The sequence below is a fragment of the Schistocerca nitens genome, chromosome 6 (assembly GCF_023898315.1).
Source record: "Schistocerca nitens isolate TAMUIC-IGC-003100 chromosome 6, iqSchNite1.1, whole genome shotgun sequence".
NCBI classification, from domain to species: domain Eukaryota; kingdom Metazoa; phylum Arthropoda; class Insecta; order Orthoptera; family Acrididae; genus Schistocerca; species Schistocerca nitens.
The window spans coordinates 560,475,331-560,498,517 of record NC_064619.1 but is presented as its reverse complement, the minus strand read 5'-3'; the positions used below and the strand labels follow the sequence as shown (position 1 = coordinate 560,498,517).

General features: G+C 45.5%; 1 protein-coding gene across 1 annotated transcript in view; it reads right to left on the bottom strand.

Annotated features, from left to right (window-relative positions):
- LOC126262391 (venom dipeptidyl peptidase 4-like) overlaps positions 1–18,866 on the bottom strand; it is a 605,446-nt gene extending 586,580 nt beyond the window's left edge. Inside the window, exon 1 of the mRNA XM_049959000.1 lies at positions 18,721–18,866. Coding sequence (XP_049814957.1) covers positions 18,721–18,807 — 87 coding nt within the window. The 5' untranslated portion in view covers positions 18,808–18,866. The remainder of the gene's footprint in view (positions 1–18,720) is intronic.
- Between the last annotated feature and the right edge of the window lie 4,321 nt (positions 18,867–23,187).

Here is a 23,187-nt window from a genome sequence, read left to right as displayed (position 1 = left end):
TACAGTCCAGAAACCGTATGCCAATCAGCCAAAATGGCCGTGAGCATTGGGTCAATCGTCCCATCAACACACCAGGCTGAAGATGCCCGTTTAGTAAAACACTGTGTCCTGCTACGTGAAGGAAGTCCTTAACTCCTGCTGCTCATCCTCGTCCGACAACAACCGTCGGCTCTTCAAGGCCTTCTTTAAGGGACCGTCTCTAGTCTTTAAAATACACTCCTGGAAATGGAAAAAAGAACACATTGACACCGGTGTGTCAGACCCACCATACTTGCTCCGGACACTGCGAGAGGGCTGTACAAGCAATGATCACACGCACGGCACAGCGGACACACCTGGAACCGCGGTGTTGGCCGTCGAATGGCGCTAGCTGCGCAGCATTTGTGCACCGCCGCCGTCAGTGTCAGCCAGTTTGCCGTGGCATACGGAGCTCCATCGCAGTCTTTAACACTGGTAGCATGCCGCGACAGCGTGGACGTGAACCGTATGTGCAGTTGACGGACTTTGAGCGAGGGCGTATAGTGGGCATGCGGGAGGCCGGGTGGACGTACCGCCGAATTGCTCAACACGTGGGGCGTGAGGTCTCCACAGTACATCGATGTTGTCGCCAGTGGTCGGCGGAAGGTGCACGTGCCCGTCGACCTGGGACCGGACCGCAGCGACGCACGGATGCACGCCAAAACCGTAGGATCCTACGCAGTGCCGTAGGGGACCGCACCGCCACTTCCCAGCAAATTAGGGACACTGTTGTTCCTGGGGTATCGGCGAGGACCATTCGCAACCGTCTCCATGAAGCTGGGCTACGGTCCCGCACACCGTTAGGCCGTCTTCCGCTCACGCCCCAACATCGTGCAGCCCGCCTCCAGTGGTGTCGCGACAGGCGTGAATGGAGGGACGAATGGAGACGTGTCGTCTTCAGCGATGAGAGTCGCTTCTGCCTTGGTGACAATGATGGTCGTATGCGTGTTTGGCGCCGTGCAGGTGAGCGCCACAATCAGGACTGCATACGACCGAGGCACACAGGGCCAACACCCGGCATCATGGTGTGGGGAGCGATCTCCTACACTGGCCGTACACCACTGGTGATCGTCGAGGGGACACTGAATAGTGCACGGTACATCCAAACCGTCATCGAACCCATCGTTCTACCATTCCTAGACCGGCAAGGGAACTTGCTGTTCCAACAGGACAATGCACGTCCGCATGTATCCCGTGCCACCCAACGTGCTCTAGAAGGTGTAAGTCAACTAACCTGGCCAGCAAGATCTCCGGATCTGTCCCCCATTGAGCATGTTTGGGACTGGATGAAGCGTCGTCTCACGCGGTCTGCACGTCCAGCACGAACGCTGGTCCAACTGAGGCGCCAGGTGGAAATGGCATGGCAAGCCGTTCCACAGGACTACATCCAGCATCTCTACGATCGTCTCCATGGGAGAATAGCAGCCTGCATTGCTGCGAAAGGTGGATATACACTGTACTAGTGCCGACATTGTGCATGCTCTGTTGCCTGTGTCTATGTGCCTGTGGTTCTGTCAGTGTGATCATGTGATGTATCTGACCCCAGGAATGTGTCAATAAAGTTTCCCCTTCCTGGGACAATGAATTCACGGTGTTCTTATTTCAATTTCCAGGAGTGTATAAGAACAACACCTCAGACGTAGTGCGCGGTCACTACACAGTGATTATTCGAAGTCAGTGACCCCACCAAATGCCGTAACTGTAATTTCCGGACACTGCTTCTGTTCTAAAATGACAGTGAAAAAAATTATCAAGATGATCAGTTACCCACGCAGAAGTTGGTCGTAATACCACTCCGCCGTGCTACACACGAACCAGTATCACCTGCGTCTGAACTGTGAACACTGCTCCAAGCAGGGAGCAGAGCGCGACCTAGCGATAGAATTGGACTCACCGTGGAATAGAATTAGGACTTTCATTAGAAAGATGGTGAAAGTGTTATCAAGTGGCGAAAAAAATTCCTGAAACGAAACGGGGATTGTACTATGGACATTTTGATCTTTGGTCTGCCAGAATGTGTTGTTAAAAAACAAATCAAATCGTTTGTGAATGTAACTGGTTTTCGCTTAAGTTATTGTGGTGTCACCGCCAGACACCACACTTGCTAGGTGGTAGCCTTTAAATCGGCCGCGGTCCGTTAGTATACGTCGGACCCGCGTGTCGCCACTATCAGTGATTGCAGACCGAGCGCCGCCACACGGCAGGTCTAGAGAGACTTCCTAGCACTCGCCCCAGTTGTACAACCGACTTTGCTGGCGATGGTTCACTGACAAAATACGCTCTCATTTGCCGAGACGATAGTTAGCATAGCCTTCAGCTACGTCATTTGCTACGACCTAGCAAGGTGCCAGTACCAGTTACTATTGATACTGTGAATCATGTAACGTCAAGAGCGACGTTCACCATTTGTGGATTAAAGTTAAGTATTCCACCAGCTACGTCCGTTTTTCTAAATTCTAATTACCTTGTCCTGTTCCAGACCTCACGCCAGCCTGCGTGAGCTAAAACGCGTGCCTTTCGGCTTCCTCTAATTACCCGGTGTTGGCTCTCCTGCCAACCACAACAGTTATCATTATACGTAGTTTGCGGTAGCTATTGCAGCCAATGCACCATCTGGCAAAACAGTATCGTTCGAGAAGTAACAATCTCGTCTTCGTTGTTTCGTGGAGGCAGGAAATTACGCCACGTACAAGAGCGGCAGCGGTTTTCACACACGAAGGCGAGAACGTTGACAGCTGTCGAAAACTCGTTAATTTTAACTGAAGTGATACAGCTTTGAAAACCGAGAGGGTTTTACTGACTACTAATGGCGTATTCGAGTGATTAAGATTATTGAGAGTATATACCGAGTGTTGCATCGGTGCACCTAGTCAGCACTGCGATATTGAGATGAACAACAGTGCAATTCACTCAGGAATGTTTTGACTCATATTACAAAATCAGACGGGATACCGCTACGAACTGCAACGAATCAGCATTGACTTTTACTGTTAAATGGTATCGCTGGGCCGTCTATGTCTATGAGTTCGTAGGCCAGTTAAGTTCGATGGTTTCCTTGCATTTGGTCATATTCAGAACTTTTCTGAAACAGCCGACGGCAACTACAGACACGGCACGTTTATTCTTATTTGATCGTAGCAGAAAGCAAACTAACGAGTTTGCGGTTGAGAGAGATCCCAAGGACGACAGCTGGGACGGAAATGTGACAGCTTCACGAGGTTGCGAAATGTTGAGAAAGTCCGTAATATGAGCATGCACATTCACTCAAGTTTAGCTACTTTTCTCACCTACACTACTTATAGCGCCAACACAATTTCACCAATTCGGTTTGTAAACTTCACGATTAAATGGTTTAGCGACACAAGTCGACATGACTTTTCTCTCGTTATCAAAAAAGAGAGTCAGTGAAAGCTTGCAGAAAATTTGGCCAACCAGACAGACTTGACAGCCAAGAAGTATAAGTCCGCATAGTAAAGTCTCTAAGTTTTCTGCTGGTTCTGCTGCTTCTGTCGGTTAGGTACCTACAGCTCTACTGTGTTTTGTCTGATGCAGCTGCTTCTTTATTCAAGTATCATAAAGTAATCGCCAGGCAAACAGGATACTGCTGGTCAGAATAACTCTACTTAGTTGAGGAAGAAAGCGTTTGAGGTATAATGCTACAGAGGGACATTGAATTAAGGTTCACTAATAAGAAAAGTATTCGATACGGTGCCCCACTGCAGAGTGTTAACGAAGGTACGAGCATACGCAGTAGGTTCCCAGACATGTGTCTCGAAGACTTCTTAAGTAATGGAAACCAATACGTTGTTCTCAACGGCGAGTGTTCGGAGAGAAGGATATCGTCAAGAGTGCCCCAGGGAAGTGTGACAGGACCGCTATTATTTTAAATGTACGAGGGCAGTTCAATAAGTAATGCAACACATTTTTTTTTCTGAAACAGGGGTTGTTTTATTCAGCATTGAAATACACCAGGTTATTCCCCAATCTTTTAGCTACACAACACTATTTTTCAACGTAATCTCCATTCAATGCTACGGCCTTACGCCACCTTGAAATGAGGGCCTGTATGCCTGCACGGTACCATTCCACTGGTCGATGTCGGAGCCAACGTCGTACTGCATCAATAACTTCTTCATCATCCGCGTAGTGCCTCCCACGGATTGCGTCCTTCATTGGGCCAAACATACGGAAATCCGACGGTGCGAGATCGGGGCTGTAGGGTGCATGAGGAAGAACAGTCCACTGAAGTTTTGTGAGCTCCTCTCGGGTGCGAAGACTTGTGTGAGGTCTTGCGTTGTCATGAAGAAGGAGAAGTTCGTTCAGATTTTTGTGCCTACGAACACGCTGAAGTCGTTTCTTGAATTTCTGAAGAGTAGCACAATACACTTCAGAGTTGATCGTTTGACCATGGGGAAGGACATCGAACAGAATAACCCCTTCAGCGTCCCAGAAGACTGTAACCATGACTTTACCGGCTGAGGGTATGGCTTTAAACTTTTTCTTGGTAGGGGAGTGGGTGTGGCGCCACTCCATTGATTGCCGTTTTGTTTCAGGTTCGAAGTGATGAACACATGTTTCATCGCCTGTAACAATCATTGACAAGAAATTGTCACCCTCAGCCACATGACGAGCAAGCAGTTCCGCACAGATGGTTCTCCTTTGCTCTTTATGGTGTTCGGTTAGACAACGAGGGACCCAGCGGGAACAAACCTTTGAATATCCCAACTGGTGAACAGTAGTGACAGCACTATCAACAGAGATGTCAAGTTAAGCACTGAGTTGTTTGATGGCGATCCGTCGATCATCTCGAACGAGTGTGTTCGCACGCTCCACCATTGCAGGAGTCACAGCTGTGCACGGCCGGCCCGCACGCGGGAGATCAGACAGTCTTGCTTGACCTTGCGGCGATGATGACACACGCTTTGCCCAACGACTCACCGTGCTTTTGTCCACTACCAGATCACCGTAGACATTCTGCAAGCGCCTATGAATATCTGAGATGCCCTGGTTTTCCGCCAAAAGAAACTCGATCACTGCCCGTCGTTTGCAACGCACATCCGTTACAGACGCCATTTTAACAGCTCCGTACAGCGCTGCCACCTGTCGGAAGTCAATGAAACTATATGAGACGAAGCGGGAATGTTTGAAAATATTCCACAAGAAATTTCCGGTTTTTTCAACCAAAATTGGCCGAGAAAAAAAATGTGTTGCATTACTTATTGAACTGCCCTCGTACATAAATGATCTGGCGTTCAGGGCAGGCGGAAATCTAGTAGGTCCAATTCTACTGAAGATGCTATGGTATAAGGGAAGGTGTCATCGTCGAGGGACTAGAGGAGGATACAAGACGATTTAGATAAATTTTCTAGCTGGTGTTATGAATGGGAGCTAGCTCTAAATGTAGAAAAATGTAAGTTAATGGCGATGAGTAGGGCTAACAAACCCGTAATATGCTGCTGGACATAGTCACGTCGTTTAAATATATGGGCGTAATGTTGCGAAGCGATATGAACGAGCATGTAAGGATTGTAAGTGGGGAAGGTGAATTGTCGACTTCGGTTTATTGGGAGAGTTTTAGGAAAGTATAGTCCATCTGTAAAGGAGAACGCATATAGGAGACTAGTGCGACCTGTTGTGGAGTACTGCTCGAGTATCTGGGATCCGCATCACGTCGGCTTAAAGGAATACATCGAAGCAGCTCAGAAGCGGGCTGCTTCATTTGTTATCAGTAGGTTCAGACAACACGCAGGTTTTACGGAGATGCTTCGGAAATTCAAATGGGAATCCCTGGAGGGAAGGCGACGTTCTTTTCGAGGAACATTAAAGAGAAAATTTAAAGAATCGCCAGTTGAAGCTAACTGCAGAACGAATCTACACTCCTGGAAATTGAAATGAGAACACCGTGAATTCATTGTCCCAGGAAGGGGAAACTTTATTGACACATTCCTGGGGTCAGATACATCACATGATCACACTGACAGAACCACAGTAACATAGACACAGGCAACAGAGCATGCACAATGTCGGCACTAGTACAGTGTATATCCACCTTTCGCAGCAATGCAGGCTGCTATTCTCCCATGGAGACGATCGTAGAGATGCAGGATGTAGTCCTGTGGAACGGCTTGCCATGCCATTTCCACCTGGCGCCTCAGTTGGACCAGCGTTCGTGCTGGACGTGCAGACCGCGTGAGACGACGCTTCATGCAGTCCCAAACATGCTCAATGGGGGACAGATCCGGAGATCTTGCTGGCCAGGGTAGTTGACTTACACCTTCTAGAGCACGTTGGGTGGCACGGGATACATGCGGACGTGCATTGTCCTGTTGGAACAGCAAGTTCCCTTGCCGGTCTAGGAATGGTAGAACGATGGGTTCGATGACGGTTTGGATGTACCGTGCACTATTCAGTGTCCCCTCGACGATCACCAGTGGTGTACGGCCAGTGTAGGAGATCGCTCCCCACACCATGATGCCGGGTGTTGGCCCTGTGTGCCTCGGTCGTATGCAGTCCTGATTGTGGCGCTCACCTGCACGGCGCCAAACACGCATACGACCATCATTGGCACCGAGGCAGAAGCGACTCTCATCGCTGAAGACGACACGTCTCCATTCGTCCCTCCATTCACGCCTGTCGCGACACCACTGGAGGCGGGCTGCACGATGTTGGGGCGTGAGCGGAAGACGGCCTAACGGTGTGCGGGACCGTAGCCCAGCTTCATGGAGACGGTTGCGAATGGTCCTCGCCGATACCCCAGGAGCAACAGTGTCCCTAATTTGCTGGGAAGTGGCGGTGCGGTCCCCTACGGCACTGCGTAGGATCCTACGGTCTTGGCGTGCATCCGTGCGTCGCTGCGGTCCGGTCCCAGGTCGACGGGCACGTGCACCTTCCGCCGACCACTGGCGACAACATCGATGTACTGTGGAGACCTCACGCCCCACGTGTTGAGCAATTCGGCGGTACGTCCACCCGGCCTCCCGCATGCCCACTATACGCCCTCGCTCAAAGTCCGTCAACTGCACATACGGTTCACGTCCACGCTGTCGCGGCATGCTATCAGTGTTAAAGACTGCGATGGAGCTCCGTATGCCACGGCAAACTGGCTGACACTGACGGCGGCGGTGCACAAATGCTGCGCAGCTAGCGCCATTCGACGGCCAACACCGCGGTTCCTGGTGTGTCCGCTGTGCCGTGCGTGTGATCATTGCTTGTACAGCCCTCTCGCAGTGTCCAGAGCAAGTATGGTGGGTCTGACACACCGGTGTCAATGTGTTCTTTTTTCCATTTCCAGGAGTGTATTTCCGTCAGCATACATTTCGCGCAAGGACCGCAAAGATAAGAGAAATTAGGGTTCATAAGGAGGCAAATAGACAGTCTTTTTCTCCTCGCTCTATTTGTGAGTGGAACAAAGAGGGAAAGGACTAATAGTAGTACAGGCCCGCTCGGTTAGCCGGGCGGTCTAACGCACGGCTTTTCGGAGCGGGAAGGAGCGCCTGGTCCCCGGCACAAATCCGCACGGCGGACTTGTATCGAGGTCCGGTGAGCCGCCCAGTCTGTGGATGGTTTTTAGGCGGTTTTCCATCTGCCTCGGCGAATGCGGGCTGGTTCCCCTTACTCCGCCTCAGCTACACTATGTCGGCGATTGATGCGCAAAAAAGTTCTCCACATACGCGTACACCACCATTACTCTACCACGGAAACATAGGGGTTACACTCGTATGGTGTGAGACGTTCCCTGGGGGGGGGGGGGGGGGGGGGGTCCACCGGGGACCGAACCGCACAATAACCCTGGGTTCGGTGTGGGGCGGCGGAGGGGTGAAGTGGACTGCAGCAGTCGTCGAGGGGTTGTGGACCACTGCGGCTGCGGCGGGGACGGAGACTCTCCGTCGTTTCTAGGTACCCAGTTAATATAACATAATAGTAGTACAGGGTACCCTCCGCCACGGACCGCATGATCGCTTGCGGAGTATGGATGTAGATTTGAAATGAGGAGTTCCCGCAACATCTACGAGGAGAGAAGCAAGTGGAATACACTGACAGGAAGGGACAGAGCGTTATAACATGTGTTAAGACATCAAGCAATAACTTCCATGGCACTTGAAGAAACTGTAGAGGATGAAAACTGTAGAGGAAGAAAGAGAGAGTAATATAACCAACAAATAATTGTTGACGTCGTGCTACTCTGAGATGAACAGGCTGACACAGGGCAGGAATCAGTAGTGGGCCGTATCAAATAGTCAGAAGACGGAAAAAAAACCTGAATTTTACAGGATTTTCAGTTGCTTCAGGCTTCCGGAGAACGATTAAAATCCCGGAGATCGTGAGAAAAAGGTTTTGAGTGACGGTTTTGGATTAAAAAAGGACTTTTTTCTTTGCATGTGGCTTCTGGTATCTTACCAATCAATTAACCAGTCTTGCCTCGGCGCACGTTTCTCTCTTTGAGACTGTCAGACGTGTCGCACGGTTAAGTCACTGACTCGAATTCGGAAGGAACAGAGCTGAATTTTCCATCACTAGTTTTAATTTAGTCTCCAACGTTTTCTTGTCTGGAATTTCGGATGTCGCCAGGCTGAAGGCTCCATGAAGGCCACGGGCGTTTCCTCGTCCGGTTATCTTGAAACTCCGCTTCTAACGGCCTCTCAGCTGACGAAGCTTGAATTCTCTCTCCGCTTGTTTTCTTAATTTATGCTTATCATTCCGTGTCTTCTTTTCTCTGTGCTCTTCCAAACTGAGCAGAAGATGATTTCTGAACTACGTAGAAGTTGCATCCTTAACAAAGAAGAATTATGATCAAACCCGACTTCCTATTTACAAATAAGGGCTTTTGACCGGAAGAGTAAATGTTTAATAATCTTTTCATTGCGCCTATCGGCGACTCGACTGCTCTTTGTGGGGAGTAGCAGTGTATCCTTCTCATAATATTGTTGTCATAATATGGCTCGCGCGCGCGCGCACACACAAACACACACACACACACACACACACACACACACCTGCTGCGTCTGAGCATTGTGTCCCCACTGTTTCCATTGTGCCTGTCGGCGCTTCGGCGTCTCCTCTATGCGGTGAGTAGTATTCTGTCCTTTTCATAATACCGATCTTATTCCATCCTGGACTTTTCATTTTGTAGGCTATTTTGTGACGCAGTTGTCAAAACACAAAGTTTTTTCTGTAGAGATAACGGCAGTGTGTTATTGGATTAACACCAGACGTAATTCTAAGAACACGCTTCTGAATTTTTTCCAGAAAATAATTCTCAGAACATGCTTCTGTATTGTGAGATAACTACCTTTGCAACTTGAATTTCTTCAGAAAATAATTTCATAGCCCATTAGTGAAGGGAAATAGGCAGAATAATCTAGTTTCTTCATTTTTAAGTCGTCTATAGCAGTAACCATACGTATTGTAAACAGGGCTGAACCAAGGCGCTTAACTCTAGGAAGCGGGTTTTGCAATTAATATCTTCAGAATGAGATTTTCACTCTGCAGCGGAGTGTGCGCTGATATGAAACTTCCTGGCAGATCGAAACTGTGTGCCCGACCGAGACTCGAACTCGTGACCTTTGCCTTTCGCGGGCAAGTGCTCTACCAACTGAGCTACCGAAGCACGACTCACGCCCGGTCTCACAGCTTTACTTCTACCAGTATCTCGTCTCCTGCCTTCCAAACTTTACAGAAGCTCTCCTGCGAACCTTGCAGAGACCGGGCGTGAGTCGTGCTTGGGTAGCTCAAGTGGTAGAGCACTTGCCCGCGAAAGGCAGAGGTCCCGAGTTCGAGTCTCGGTCGGGCACACAGTTTTGATCTGCCAGGAAGTTTCAGTTAATGTCTTGATCTATCTACAGTTGGAAAAACTTAAAACTTTGAACATTGTGTTTCATTGTTTGAGAAATTTATTGTTATAGATCGTGGAGCACTATGAGAAGTACTGAAATGTATGTATTGTGTCAAAATTCAGCAATAATCTACGTGCGTTGAACCTCTGTTGATATTTTCGAGTATTTAATTAGCTGCCTTTTCGGTAAGAGGACAGTACCATTTTTTATTCCCATTTTTGTACGATCTGCACAAAGGTACAAAATCTTCCGAATTCATGTGGAAGATCGTTTATGTGTACTAGAAACAACACAAGGCCCATTATCACAACTTGTGGTTCTCTATGTCTGACTTTTTAAAATTCTGAATGCCTATCATTATACGGCAGACATAGAACTGATAAACATTGTTTTCTCATTCAGGATGTAGGAGGCGACGGTACAACAGGTTCGAAATAAGGGGACTACCGGTTAATATAGAAACAAGAAAGACTAATGAGAGTTAACGTCAACAGGTATGAACGTCAACGCTGCTGAGCCCTGACCATTCCGAACAAAGCAAAATCCCAACAAGCGTATGCTCCCAGAGACATATTTAGAGCATTTTTTCTGCTTTCGATCGGTGCTGTCTCCCCTAAGGATACAGGAAACATTTTCCCAAACACCCGTTTCAGCAAGGACATCCACTCCCCTCCCTCCAGCGAAAATAAAAAGTCACAAATATATATCTTTACGTGTTACCAAGTAACGAGTAGCTCACTTTTCATATTCCTTGTTATCCAGCTGATAACCTAAGAAGATATCTTCATTGAAATGTAAAGCCTATATTCAGATACAGATCATATTAATCTTTTTGACTTAACTTTCATGGCATTTCATATTTGTCACAAACATCAAATATTATTTATACGTAACATATTTATTAATATTATTTGAATATCTGAATCGTCATGGTAAACAAATCGTCCATCTGGAACACATTCAGCATGAAGAAAACCAAGTTTCCGGCTCATGGTGATGCTCGCTTTCGTTTACACAAGGCCTAATGTAATTTCGAAGTTTTCCATGGCCAGTAGGTAAGGTACAGAAGCGCCACATCAATAAACTAAAGGCTCAGCGTTCGATCCCCGACTAGTCATACAATTCTTGTTGACTGTTAATATATGTTATGCCTGTAAAAATCTCCAGATGGACAGAGGTCTGACTCGGTATAAATTTTTCTCTCTTGTAGTTGGCAAATAAGCTGGTTTTCAAGTCAGCAGAATCTGAATCTCTCTCTCTCTCACGGGAGAGTGTCTGATTTGATCAAGGAAGGGCGTTCGTTGTGTCGGGCCAAATGTTGTATCTACTTTCGTCACGTTAGCTCACAATCTAATGTTAAACTGGCGCAGCAGGATTTTCTTATATTTAACACAACAGGATGTTTATTTAGAGAGCTAATCGGAAAGGCTCCAATATGTCATTTACTGCTGAGAGAAATTGCCGAAAAGTTTCTTGCACCACTACATATTACAATATTATACAGATAAACCAGTATACAATTGCAATGTTCTAATGCTCTTCATAGGTGACGCTGCTGAGTGCGTAGCGAGATAACGTTCTTCGAAACTCGACATGAAACACAGGAGCACTTGCACATTATAAGCACTTGGTCCAAGGACATGCATCTGACCCGCAGCGCAATAAACTTAACTCTCTGGGTATAAATTGTCTTTATAGGATTTTAACTACACGAGCGATGATCAGTCACTAGAATCAGTCATAAACATCAAACAATTAAGATTAACTGTCTGTATCTACGGCTAATGCTAGAAAGGACATTTATTGCGGTAATCCCAAGTGTACATGCACTCCCGATACACGCCTTTTGTGAAAACTTCATTCGACTAATTCTTCAGTATTTTTGGTCGGTCTTGCACTTAACAAGGTAGATTAATGGAATAGATAAAGAAAACGCGATACAGTAGCATCTCGATTCGTGAGATATATGTTTAGACATTAGGAGAGCGCCACAGATTTCCTCAGCGAACTCTACAAGAAGACTCTAGATGATTTCCTTACAAAACAACGAGAGCCGACGTTTCCTGTTGCGCCAAGAAAAATATAGTATATAGCAGAAGGATATAGCCAAACGTTCAGGAACTTTCCTCACATATAGAAGAATAAAATGTGTTAAGTGGACATAGCTCCGGAAACGCTTCATTTCCATGTTAGGGCTCATTATCTACGTCTATACACAATGACTTTAATCATGGGTAACACCTGAAACATTATGTATGAGCATTACGTGACACTTTTTTTAAACATGAAATGGAAATGTAAACGTTTGGTTAGAATGTAGAGTAAGTTTTAATTCTTAGGTTCACCGTCAGTATTTATTGCCATAACTGAACGAAAGTGATGTTGACGTGGAACTCACTTCATTGCTTGTGACTTATTTCACAGTTCTACTGGCATCAAGCAGATAGCATCAGTTGTGCAGTGTACCTCACAGCTTGGTTTCCAGTAAAGAGCAAAGCAACCATAGTCAAATGCTGAGTTGGCAGATGCTCATTTGCTGTATGGACTGGCCAGTGCTAATGGCCGGGGCATTCAGCATTTGTGTCGGGAGTGATTTCCAGAACGCCAGTGCCCCGGCAGGAGGCCAACTGATAGTCTGCTTGGGAGGCATGGGATATTTAAGTCTACTGCTCGCCCCTGGAAAGGCATAGAAGGACAAGGACTCCCCAACTGGAGGAGGAACTTCTTCGCGCAGTTGACAACAATTCTCGTGTCAGCGTAAGACAATTACCTACGGCAAGTAATGTTTACCACTTTATAGAGACTGGTATCAGTACCATGTACAGCGTTTTCAGGCACTATCAGCAGCTGGTTCACCTGCATGGGGACAATTCTGCAAATGATTCATTCAATAACGTGTCAACCTTCACCTTAGTGTAAATGTGAAAATGTGAATAGGGGGACAAGCTATGTTCCGGCACATTTTGTTACTGCAGGTTGCCTACATCAGGGGCAGGTTTGCACTCAGGGGCAAACCTATTGTTCTCCTTTGATTGACAGGTACTTAATCTGTATTTCTGTTAAGTGCTTTTCCATGTCACTCCCATTTCCTGTCAATCAAAGGAAATGGGGGTGACATGGAAAAGCACATAACAGAACAATAGGTTATGTACTTGTCAATCAAAGGAGAACAATAGGTTAAGTACCTGTCAATCAAAGGAGAATAATAGGTTTGCCCCTGGGTGCATACCTGCCTCTGATGTAGACAACCTGCACTAACAAAATCTGCCAGAACATAGCTTGTCCCCCCGCTGCTAACGTGCTGTTCACCAATGTGTGATTAATGAGTTGAGGTGTAGAAACTCAGCTATGACATGGAAATAAACCTTTTCCAGATCTGTGTGCATGAAATACATTTTCTTCCTCTATGTGTGAGGAATGTTTCCTGAAAGATCTGGCATTAAGTTTTTTGTTACACCCTTTATAACATCCTCCTCTACTGACAGTAACCTCAGACTTTTTGCAAATGATGTAGCTATCGAAGTATTGTCTGCAAAAAGCTACATAAATACGCAGTCACATCTTGATAAGATTTCAAAGCAGTCCAGAGATGGGTAAATGTGATACTGATCAGTTCACAATACGCAAAAATGTAGTGTTCTATCACTAAAATAGCAATGAGTCACAATCGGAATCGGCCAAGTTGCAAAAATAACTAGGTGTAACAGTTAGCGGGTAAATTAAATGAAATCCACACATAGGCTCAGTCGCAGGTAAAACATGGCGCACTTCTGTTTATTGAAAAGGAACTTGGGAAAATACAGTAAGTCTACTAAGGAGACTGCTCACAATTCACTCATGCGAGCCGTTCTGGATCATTGCTCCAGTATGGGTCCCATACCAAACAGACCTAACAGGGAATATCGAACGTATAGAGAGAAGTGTCGCATGAAAGGTCACAGGTTTGTTGGTTCGTGGGAGAGCGTCGCAGATGGTGCAGTTGTCCACACAAGGATAGCAACCTCAGAAGGCTGTGGCGAACTACAGAAAGCCCTGCAGAGGACTGATGAACGGTGCACGGACTGGCGGTTGACAGTCAACGTAAACATAGAATATATCCACTACTTTGATACTGTACACTCGGTGAAAAACTGCTGGGAACAGAAACGGCCGTGAAATATCTAGGAGTGACCATCTGGAAGGACAAAAAATTATTCCTTTCCACTGTGACAAAGCACTACAGCAACTAACTGTAACAGTTACTATGACGGATGGGTTACACATCCAGCTGCTTTTACGCAATCTGGTGATGCACGTAAAGGGTGAAACGCTTCACTGATATTACATAAGTTAGGAACCAAGACTGTTTTTTTTTTTCTGAAATCATCCGGAAGGACCTTAAGATGAATGACCACATAAAACAAGTTTCAGAAACAGCGGATGTCAGACAGATTCATAGGAAAAATCATAAGGAAATGCGAGATGTGACTTAAACCCTCGTTCGACCAATTCTTCGGTACTACTTATCAGTGTGAGACCCTCACTATGTTGTATTAATGGAAGAAGTAGACGAGATCCAACGAAGAGCGGTACGCTTCGTCACGGGGTTGTTTAGCCGACGGAAGAGCGTTACGGAGATGTTAAAAAAATTCCAGTGGGAGACGTTACAAGAGAGACGTTGTGCGTGACGGAGAGGTTTACTATTGAAATTCCGAGAGAGTACGTTCTGAGAAGAGCTGGACAACATATTAATTCCTCATACGTCTCTCGGATGACCTCAACAAGAAAATTCGAGCGATTAGAACTACACTACTGGCCATTAAAATTGCTACACCACGAAGATGACGTGCTACAGACGCGAAATTTAACTGACAGGAAGAAGATACCGTGATATGCAAATGATTAGCTTTTCAGAGCATTCACACAAGGTTGGCGCCGGTGGCGACACCTACAACGTGCTGACATGAGGAAAGTTTCCAACCGATTTCTCATACACAAACAGCAGTTGACCGGCGTTGCCTGGTGAAACGTTGTTGTGATGCCTCATGTAAGGAGGAGAAATGCGAACCATCACGTTTCCGACTTTCAAATGGCTCTGAGCACTATGGGACTTAACATCTATGGTCATCACTCCCCTAGAACTTATAACTACTTAAACCTAACTAACCTAAGGGCATCACACAACACCCAGTCATCACGAGGCAGAGAAAATCCCTGACCCCGCCGGGAATCGAACCCGGGAACCCGGGCGCGGGAAGCGGGAACGCTACCGCACGACCACACGAGCTGCGGACGGCCAGAGGTGGCTGTTCTGGGTACTGATTTCTCAGGATGTATGCACCCAAATTGCGTGAAAATGTAATAACATGTCAGTTCTACTATAATATATTCGTCCAATGAATACCCGTTTATCATCTGCATTTTTTCTTGGTGTAGCAATTTTAATGGCCAGTAGTGTAATAAGAAGTTTCATCGACAGTCATTCTTCCCACGCACCATACGTGAATGTAACAGGTATGAGGGATCAGATAGTTCTGCCAACAGTAGCGAGTGGCGTGGCGGACTAACGGGGGGAGGGGAGTGGGAGATCCTCCCCAGGCCTCCGATCTTGTGTCCTCCAAATTTCGATATTTGGAACCCCGGACCCAGCCTCCTCCCCCTCACAACCGAACCATTTTTAATCAAACTTAACATAACCAAAATGGGTTCAGCAAATAAGAGACAGTTTGCACTTAGAGGTCTCTTACGTACGCATACTATAAACGTAGGTAGCTACTTACCTATTATAAGGCCATGGCAGTTGTCAATGGGTGTGTTCAGATTTTCAGCAAAACGTTCCATGAAACTTAAAAACTAGAATGCTAACCGTGCGTGTACTAGATGCAGTTATTCTACATGGAACGTTCTGGTTGTAGCACTGGAGAACCTGGTAGAAATTTACGATGAGTTTGATAAGGAGCAGGTGCTGCAAAAAATAAAAATGTATCGTAGGCATCTATGTGCAACCGACAAGAGTGTGGGCGTTGCTGCTAGGTGGATAGCCCAAGAAATCCTTCAGTTTAGTATTAACCCTCCGTTACTCGCGCGAAAATTCGTGACATCGTCACTCGCGCGGATGACTGGTGTCATCCACAAAGCAAGTGGTCTATTCGTACACTTTAACGGCCTTAATGACTGGTTTTATGATTTTTTTCTTAAATATATATATACTACATTTATATTTGTACACAGTGAAATATATTCTAACGTTTGAAACAGATTGACCATTCGAAGAACAATATCTTCAGCTGAATTACTGACATTACATGGTCCCTCTTGTTGCTTACCGACGTACGGTTCTAAATTCAGAGTGTAAGCTGTTTTGACATCAACCAAAGACTTTGCTGGTTTGCTAGGAATATATTGCCTGAACGGGCAGTTTCCTCAAAATACCAAACGCTGTTCGTCAACAGTAAGGTATTTATTAGGTGAAAAATATTTTTGGCAATTGTTCGTGAATAGTTCAAGTACCTCTCTGATAGCTCTGATAGCAGCCAACTTGTCAATCTCTCTGTGAACACCTCTATCACGGATATTATCAAACTTCAGATATCTCACCAGAAACCTGAATCTGTTTTCACTTATCCATAAATAACATGATTCAAGTCCGTTTCTCTTTGAGTTATCCTACAATTTCGATATACTCTTCCTAGAACATCTCAAGGATCCACTTAGATAAAGCAAACCAATGAAAGCTCTGACCTCTATCGGTTCTTTAGGGTCCCTTTCCCTAGAGAAGTTACCACGAACTTAATTCATGTATATATTAGTGCATGTTGCGATAATGCTTATTATGTTTTCATCCAAGAACAAATTCAGAATTTCTATTTCTGTGTTTTTTTATACGAGTTTGATTTTTTGGTCCTGGCAAATGCGTAATAAAATTGCAAGATCTGCTTCTGATACTGGTAGGATATTTATTTTACCTCCGTATAGTTAGTCCATCTTTCCCTAAAAAATGCGTCCTCTTGAGTTACTTCTTCCTGTGATTCATATTAATCATTTAATGACACTTTTTGTTCTGTTCCTGAATCATGACCGCTTTCATGAACACAATCCTCAGTCTCTGAGTCAGCGCTATCACTGTGAGCATCTTCATCACTCAGCTCATTGAAGCATTCCAACCATACATTAGGATCTCTACTAAATTCTGTCCCAGGTTTTTTGCCTTTGACATTTCTTCCACAATTTAAAAACAAAGAGAATACAAGGTAACATGGAAGGTAACTGCAATCAGTTTCAATACGTCTAAATTTACGCACATGAAAGATCGATTGAATCTAGGAAAGCAATAAAGTAGTACAGACTTACTTTGTTTCAGATTGAGGCAGCAGAGGTCGCGCGGACGACAAGTGTCCTCCGGACTATAATAATGTTTCATAAACAATGTATCTTTCGTAACTGAAAGACAACAATGATTGGAGCTAACAGCCGGAGACTTAACAGAAAGATACTGAAAATGGCGCGAACTCAGTCCAGCCCTGTCAGACAAAATTGAGTGGGAAAGTCATGTGGATGGCGAGTGTCATCCGCGCGAGCAACGTAAGATTTTAGCGAATCATTCCCATGTATACCACATACAGTCCAATGCTTCTTGACCAATTGGGACCACTTCTATCACCCAGATGCGCCCGTATTAATGGGTAACCCTACCCAGACGTACGGATAACATCGCAGTTCCTCGCTCCTGCGATCTCCTCGATTCTAAATACTAACAACGCAGAGGTGACAGTAGACCTTTTGAGTTGGTCACCATGCTTGTGCGAGCGTGGAGGGGCTCACACCTTAAAAAAAAGTGTCTCAGTCGCATCATGCTCCAGGTTTTCTAAACTAAAAACAATAAAAAATTGTCTTCGCTCTACGATGAGTCAAGAACGACTAGCCATTCTGTCAATTTCATCAGTCGAAAGAAAAGTTTGAAGAAATATAGATGTTAACGACGTTATTGTGAATTTTAGTAAAATAAAGGCACGAAAATATGTACTATGATATCAGTAATAATTACGCCTGGTACCAAGGTTACGAAAGTAGTTGGTCTTATAACCGTACAAGGTCATTTTCTTACTCTGATATTTATTATTTCTTTACCAACTGATGGTTGTTGCGGTAAATACTGATTCGTTTTGTAATGTTCGCACCTGAATCTTCAAGTATGTATATTTGAGTTACTAGAGCAGGGGTTCCCAACAAAAATTTCTCGAGGACCCCCTCATCGAGCATGATTGGTACCTTGTCACATCACAGTATAAAGAACCTAAAAAAAAGCCAAATTAAGAGTCTTTTCATACGTTTTCTATTTTTGGCACTTAGAAAAAACAGTGACATATTCATTAGTGACAAAATATAGAGGGGCCAAAACAAAAAAGCTGTTATCATATGAAATATATTTAATATATTTCTTATTGTAATAGCATCTTGCGGACCCATCTGGCATAGCTCGCGGACCCCCACCTGTTGGGAACCACTGTACTAGAGCGTAGAGTACACAAATCATAAATACTTGAATTTTTTGTCAGCAGTTATCTCCATATTAATAATTTTTCACAAAAACGTCATTAAATTGACATCAAATTACATGCAAATCGGAGGCCGCATTTAGTTTTGCTGGCCCGGACCTTGTCCGCCACTGCCAGTACTCTCCGCCACACACCGTCAGCTGCCTTGCGAACTGTAGGTGTAGATGTGGTACAATGGAAAGTACCCTCTGCCACGCACTTCACAGTATTACCACTACGGTTAAGTTGCAGAAATCTGGGCTTTACGGAGAGTTACCGGTAACCATTCTTCGCGCTTTACATACGCGAGTGGAGTATGGGAAAACGGTTCTGGTTCGCGTAGGAGGCGCGCTCACCTGGAAGCTGTTGCCCATCTCGATGGCGTCGGCGGAGCCGCGGTTGGCGCGCGTCCCCTGCGAGGCGGTGCGGTTCTCGTTGACCATGGCTCCTGTTCCGCGGATCACTCCACACACACGTCCTCTCGCGTCGGCGTCTGGCGCGACACTGGCCGGGCCTGGGCGGACGGCAGCCGCTCCCACCTGGCGACCGGCGCGCCTCCAGCGAGCGGATCGGCAGCCACCGTCGCCTCGCCACTCCGCGGCGGTGAAAGTGGTCGCGCTCTCCTGTTGCTGCCGCCGCTCCTCGCCACGCGACACGCCAACGCGAGCAGGCCGGCAGCAGCGGAGCGCGGCCACTGCCGACACTCCTATGCTCCTCCTCCTTTCATCAGTACTTGGCTCGTCCCAGTCCACATTATCCGTACGCATGCGACGGTTTCTGTACCTAATACACTACTGGCCTTTAAATTGCTACACCACGAAGATGACGTGCTACAGACGCGAAATTTGACCGACAGGAAGAAGATGCTGTGATATGCAAATGATTAACTTTTCAGAGCATTCACACAATGTTGGCGCCGGTGGCGACACCTACAACGTGCTGACTTGAGGGAAGTTACCAACCGATTTCGCATACACAAACAGCAGTTGACCGGCGTTATCTGGTGAAACGTTGTTGTTATGCCTCGTGTAACGAGGAGAAATGCGTACTATCACGTTTCCGACTTTGATAAAGGTCGGATTGTAGCCTATCGCGATTGCGGTTTATCGTATCGCGACAATGCTGCTCGCGTTGGTCGAGATCCAATGACTGTTAAGAGAATATGGAATCGGTGGGTTCAGGAGGGCAATACGGAACGCCGTGCTGGATCCCTACGGCCTCGTGTCACTACCAGTCGAGATGCCAGGCATCTTATCCGTATGGCTGTAACGGATCTTGCAGCCGCGTCTCGATCCCTGAGTCAACACATGAGGACGTTTGCAAGACAACAACCATCTGCACGAACAGTTAGACGACGTTTGCAGCAGCATGGACTATCAGCTCGAAGACCATGGCTGCGGTTACCCTTGACGCTGCATCACAGACAGGAGCGCCTGCGATGGTGTACTCAACGACGAACCTGGGTGCACGAATGGCAAAACGTCATTTTTTCGGATGAATCCAGGTTCTGTTTAAAGCATCATGATGGATGGATCCGTTTTTGGCGACATCGCGGTGAACGCACACTGGAAGCGTATATTCGCCACCGCCATACTGGCGTAATGGTACGGGGTGCGATTGGTTACACGTCTCGGTCACCTCTTGTTCGCATTGACGGCACTTTGAACAGTGGACGTTACATTTCAGATGTGTTACGACCCGTGGGCTTCATTCGATCCCTGCGAAACCCTACATTTCAGCAGGATAATGCACGACCGCATGTTGCAGGTTCTGTACGGGCCTTTCTGCCTACAGAAAATGTTCTACTGCTGCCCAGGCCAGCTCATTCTCCAGATCTCTCACCAACTGAAAACGTCTGGTCAATGGTGGCCGAGCAACTGGCTCGTCACAGTACGCCACTCACTACTCTTGATGATCTGTGGTATCGTGTTGAAGCAGCATGGGCAGCTTGTATCTGTACACGCCATCCAAGCTCTGTTTGACTCAATGCCCAGGCGTATCATGGCCGTTATTACGGCCAGAGGTGGTTGTTCTGGGTACTGATTTCTCAGGATCTATGCAAACAAACTGCGTGAAAATGTAATCACATGTCAGTTCTAGTATAATATATTTGTCCAATGAATACCCGTTTATCATCTGCATTTCTTCTTGGTGTAGCAATTTTCATGGCCAGTAGTGTATGTTCTAAAATGCCGCGCATAAAGACAGTATTTCTCTGTGCTCATACCTCAGGTACCGCTGGTGATGAAAAGGTAGGGCCAAGTGCTGTGATAGCCCTCGAGCTAGGGACCATTTGCATACCCAACAGTAGACTCGTCGTACTGTAACTGTCCTACATTATAGGGTCAAAGTATGAATATTACACACTTCCTCCTGATAACTAAATGGAGCAAATCTGTTGGTTCTTTTTGTATTTGATGTGGTCTACGGTGAGATTGATAGAACTTACGGAGGCATCATTAGTTCATGGGCGGTTCCTCGAAAAAGCCTCCAAAAAAGAGTTTTGCCCATGTTTTCACCATCACTAGCGGACCATAACCCAACCGAGGTTTCCAAGACGGGTATGCACTTGAAATGGCTAAAATTTTTATGATATATTCCTAAGATTCCGACCTGGAGTAACCTCGAAAATTTTCTTGATATCTTCATCCGTTTCCTAGATACAGTGCATACCGAATAGCGGTTGACCATCTCTGTTCATTATTATATAGGGTAGCAGGGCAAATGGTTAATATTTGGCGTATTGAACACCTTGACATTGTAAGTAGGCTGTTTAGGTTTTTTTATTGGTAACGCCACCTCTGTATGAAAATCACTGGCTGTGCTGTGTGCAGTCTGTGGCTGCTTTGCGTTGTTGTAATACTCGCCATTGTAGTGTTAGGCAGCTGGCTCTGAACAGCGCGTAGCGTTGCGCAGTTGGAGGTGAGCCGCCAGCAGTGGCGGATGTGGGGAGAGAGATGGCGGAGTTTTGAAATTTGTAAGACTGGATGTCAATTATGACTATTAAGGTAAATAGATTGTTTGTTCTCTATCAAAATATTTCATTTGCTAACTATGCCTATCAGTAGTTTGAATCTTTTATTTAGCTGGCAGTAGTGGCGCTCGCTGTATTGCAGTAGTTCGAGTAATGAAGATTTTTGGTGAGGTAAGTGATTTGTGAAAGGTATAGGTTAATGTTAGTCAGGGCCATTCTTTTGTAGGGATTATTGAAAGTCAGATTGTGTTGCGGTAAAGAATATTGTGTATCAGTTTAAGCACAGTCGTGTAAATTTGTTCAAAAGGGGACATTTCATATGGCGACCCTGCCAGGATACCTCACTGGAATCTTCTTATTTTTTCTTATAGTTTGTGTAATTAGTGTAGATTTTGTTTATTGCTAGTGCGTAATTGTAGAGAGAATCTCCTTTGTAGTTGTAGTTTTTCATTGTTGTACAGTAAAACAGTTGTGGCATGCATGTAGATTTGCACCAAGTATTTCGCAGCTGCAATTAACTAGATATTATTTTCAGTGTTATGTTAATGTGTTCTCTTATTTTTGCTCTTCAAATTGTGTTTTGCTGTGTTGTCGTGTGAAATACTGTGACAATAATGGCGTGTGAAAAACGTAACACTAGGCTCCAAAGTAAATTGAGAAATGACAGCGAAGACGAAAGCAGTGTGTTAGCGCCACCGTGTAATGAATTAACTAATATTCAAAGTAGTAATTTGGTAACTGTGCATAGGGAAATGGAGCGGGCGGTAAACAATGGCGTAGACAGTGAAACAAATAGTGAGCAGGGAAGCATTATCGATAGATCGGTCGGCGACAGCTCGCCTCAGGAATCCGAAATGACAGGAAACAATCTCGGAAATGCTGTGGATTCAGGATTTGGGTCGTCACCGTTTTCTCAAATAAGTCAAGGCACATTTTCTGCTTGTCAAAATGTGAATGTTGCCGGTGCAACTTCACTGCCGAAAAGCACTGAGGAACGTGTTTCAGACACCAGTGCATTGTTATTACAATTAATGCAACAAATGGGACAAAAGCTTGAAAAATTAGACACAATGGAACAAAATCTTCAAAAGTTAGACACAACGCTTGAACAAAATCAGAAACAAATGGAACAAAATCAGAGTCAAACACAGCAAAAGCTACAAAAGTTAGACACAATGGAACAACACCAGAGAGAAACACAGCAAAAGCTTCAAAAGTTAGACACAATGGAACAACACCAGAGACAAACACAGCAACAGTTAGACGCAATGGAACAAAAGCTTCAAAAGTTAGACACAGTGGAAAATAAGCTTGAACAAACACGTGAAGATTCAACTACCGAGTTACATAATATTGAATCGAAATGTCAAAAAATCTGTAATGATGTAAAAACACAAATTTGTGAGCATTTTCAACCTATTTCTTTGCGGCATGAAAATGTATTACAGAATCACGAAGCAGCCATAAAAGAACTGCAAACCATTGTTCATGAAAATCATGAGACCTTGTCGGCTAAAATTGACTCAGTGGCATCAACCGATTCGGTTACGCAACTTGCAAAAACACAAGAAAATTTAAAGGACACAGTAGATACTCTGAAACTTGGTTCAGAAAAATACACTGAGGAAATAAGTACACTATCGGAGAAAGTAGCCGAACTTTCGGATCAGTTCACTAATTTATCTACGAAGGTAGATGATAATCTGAACGACACAAAACCGGTAGTCTTTAATGACACAGAAGAGTGCGAACAAATTAGGAAACTGAAACAAAATCTGAATCAACACCAAAGAGAAATCCGGGAAGTACAAGATCATCTGACACAGGTAATACAAGAATTACGTATTTC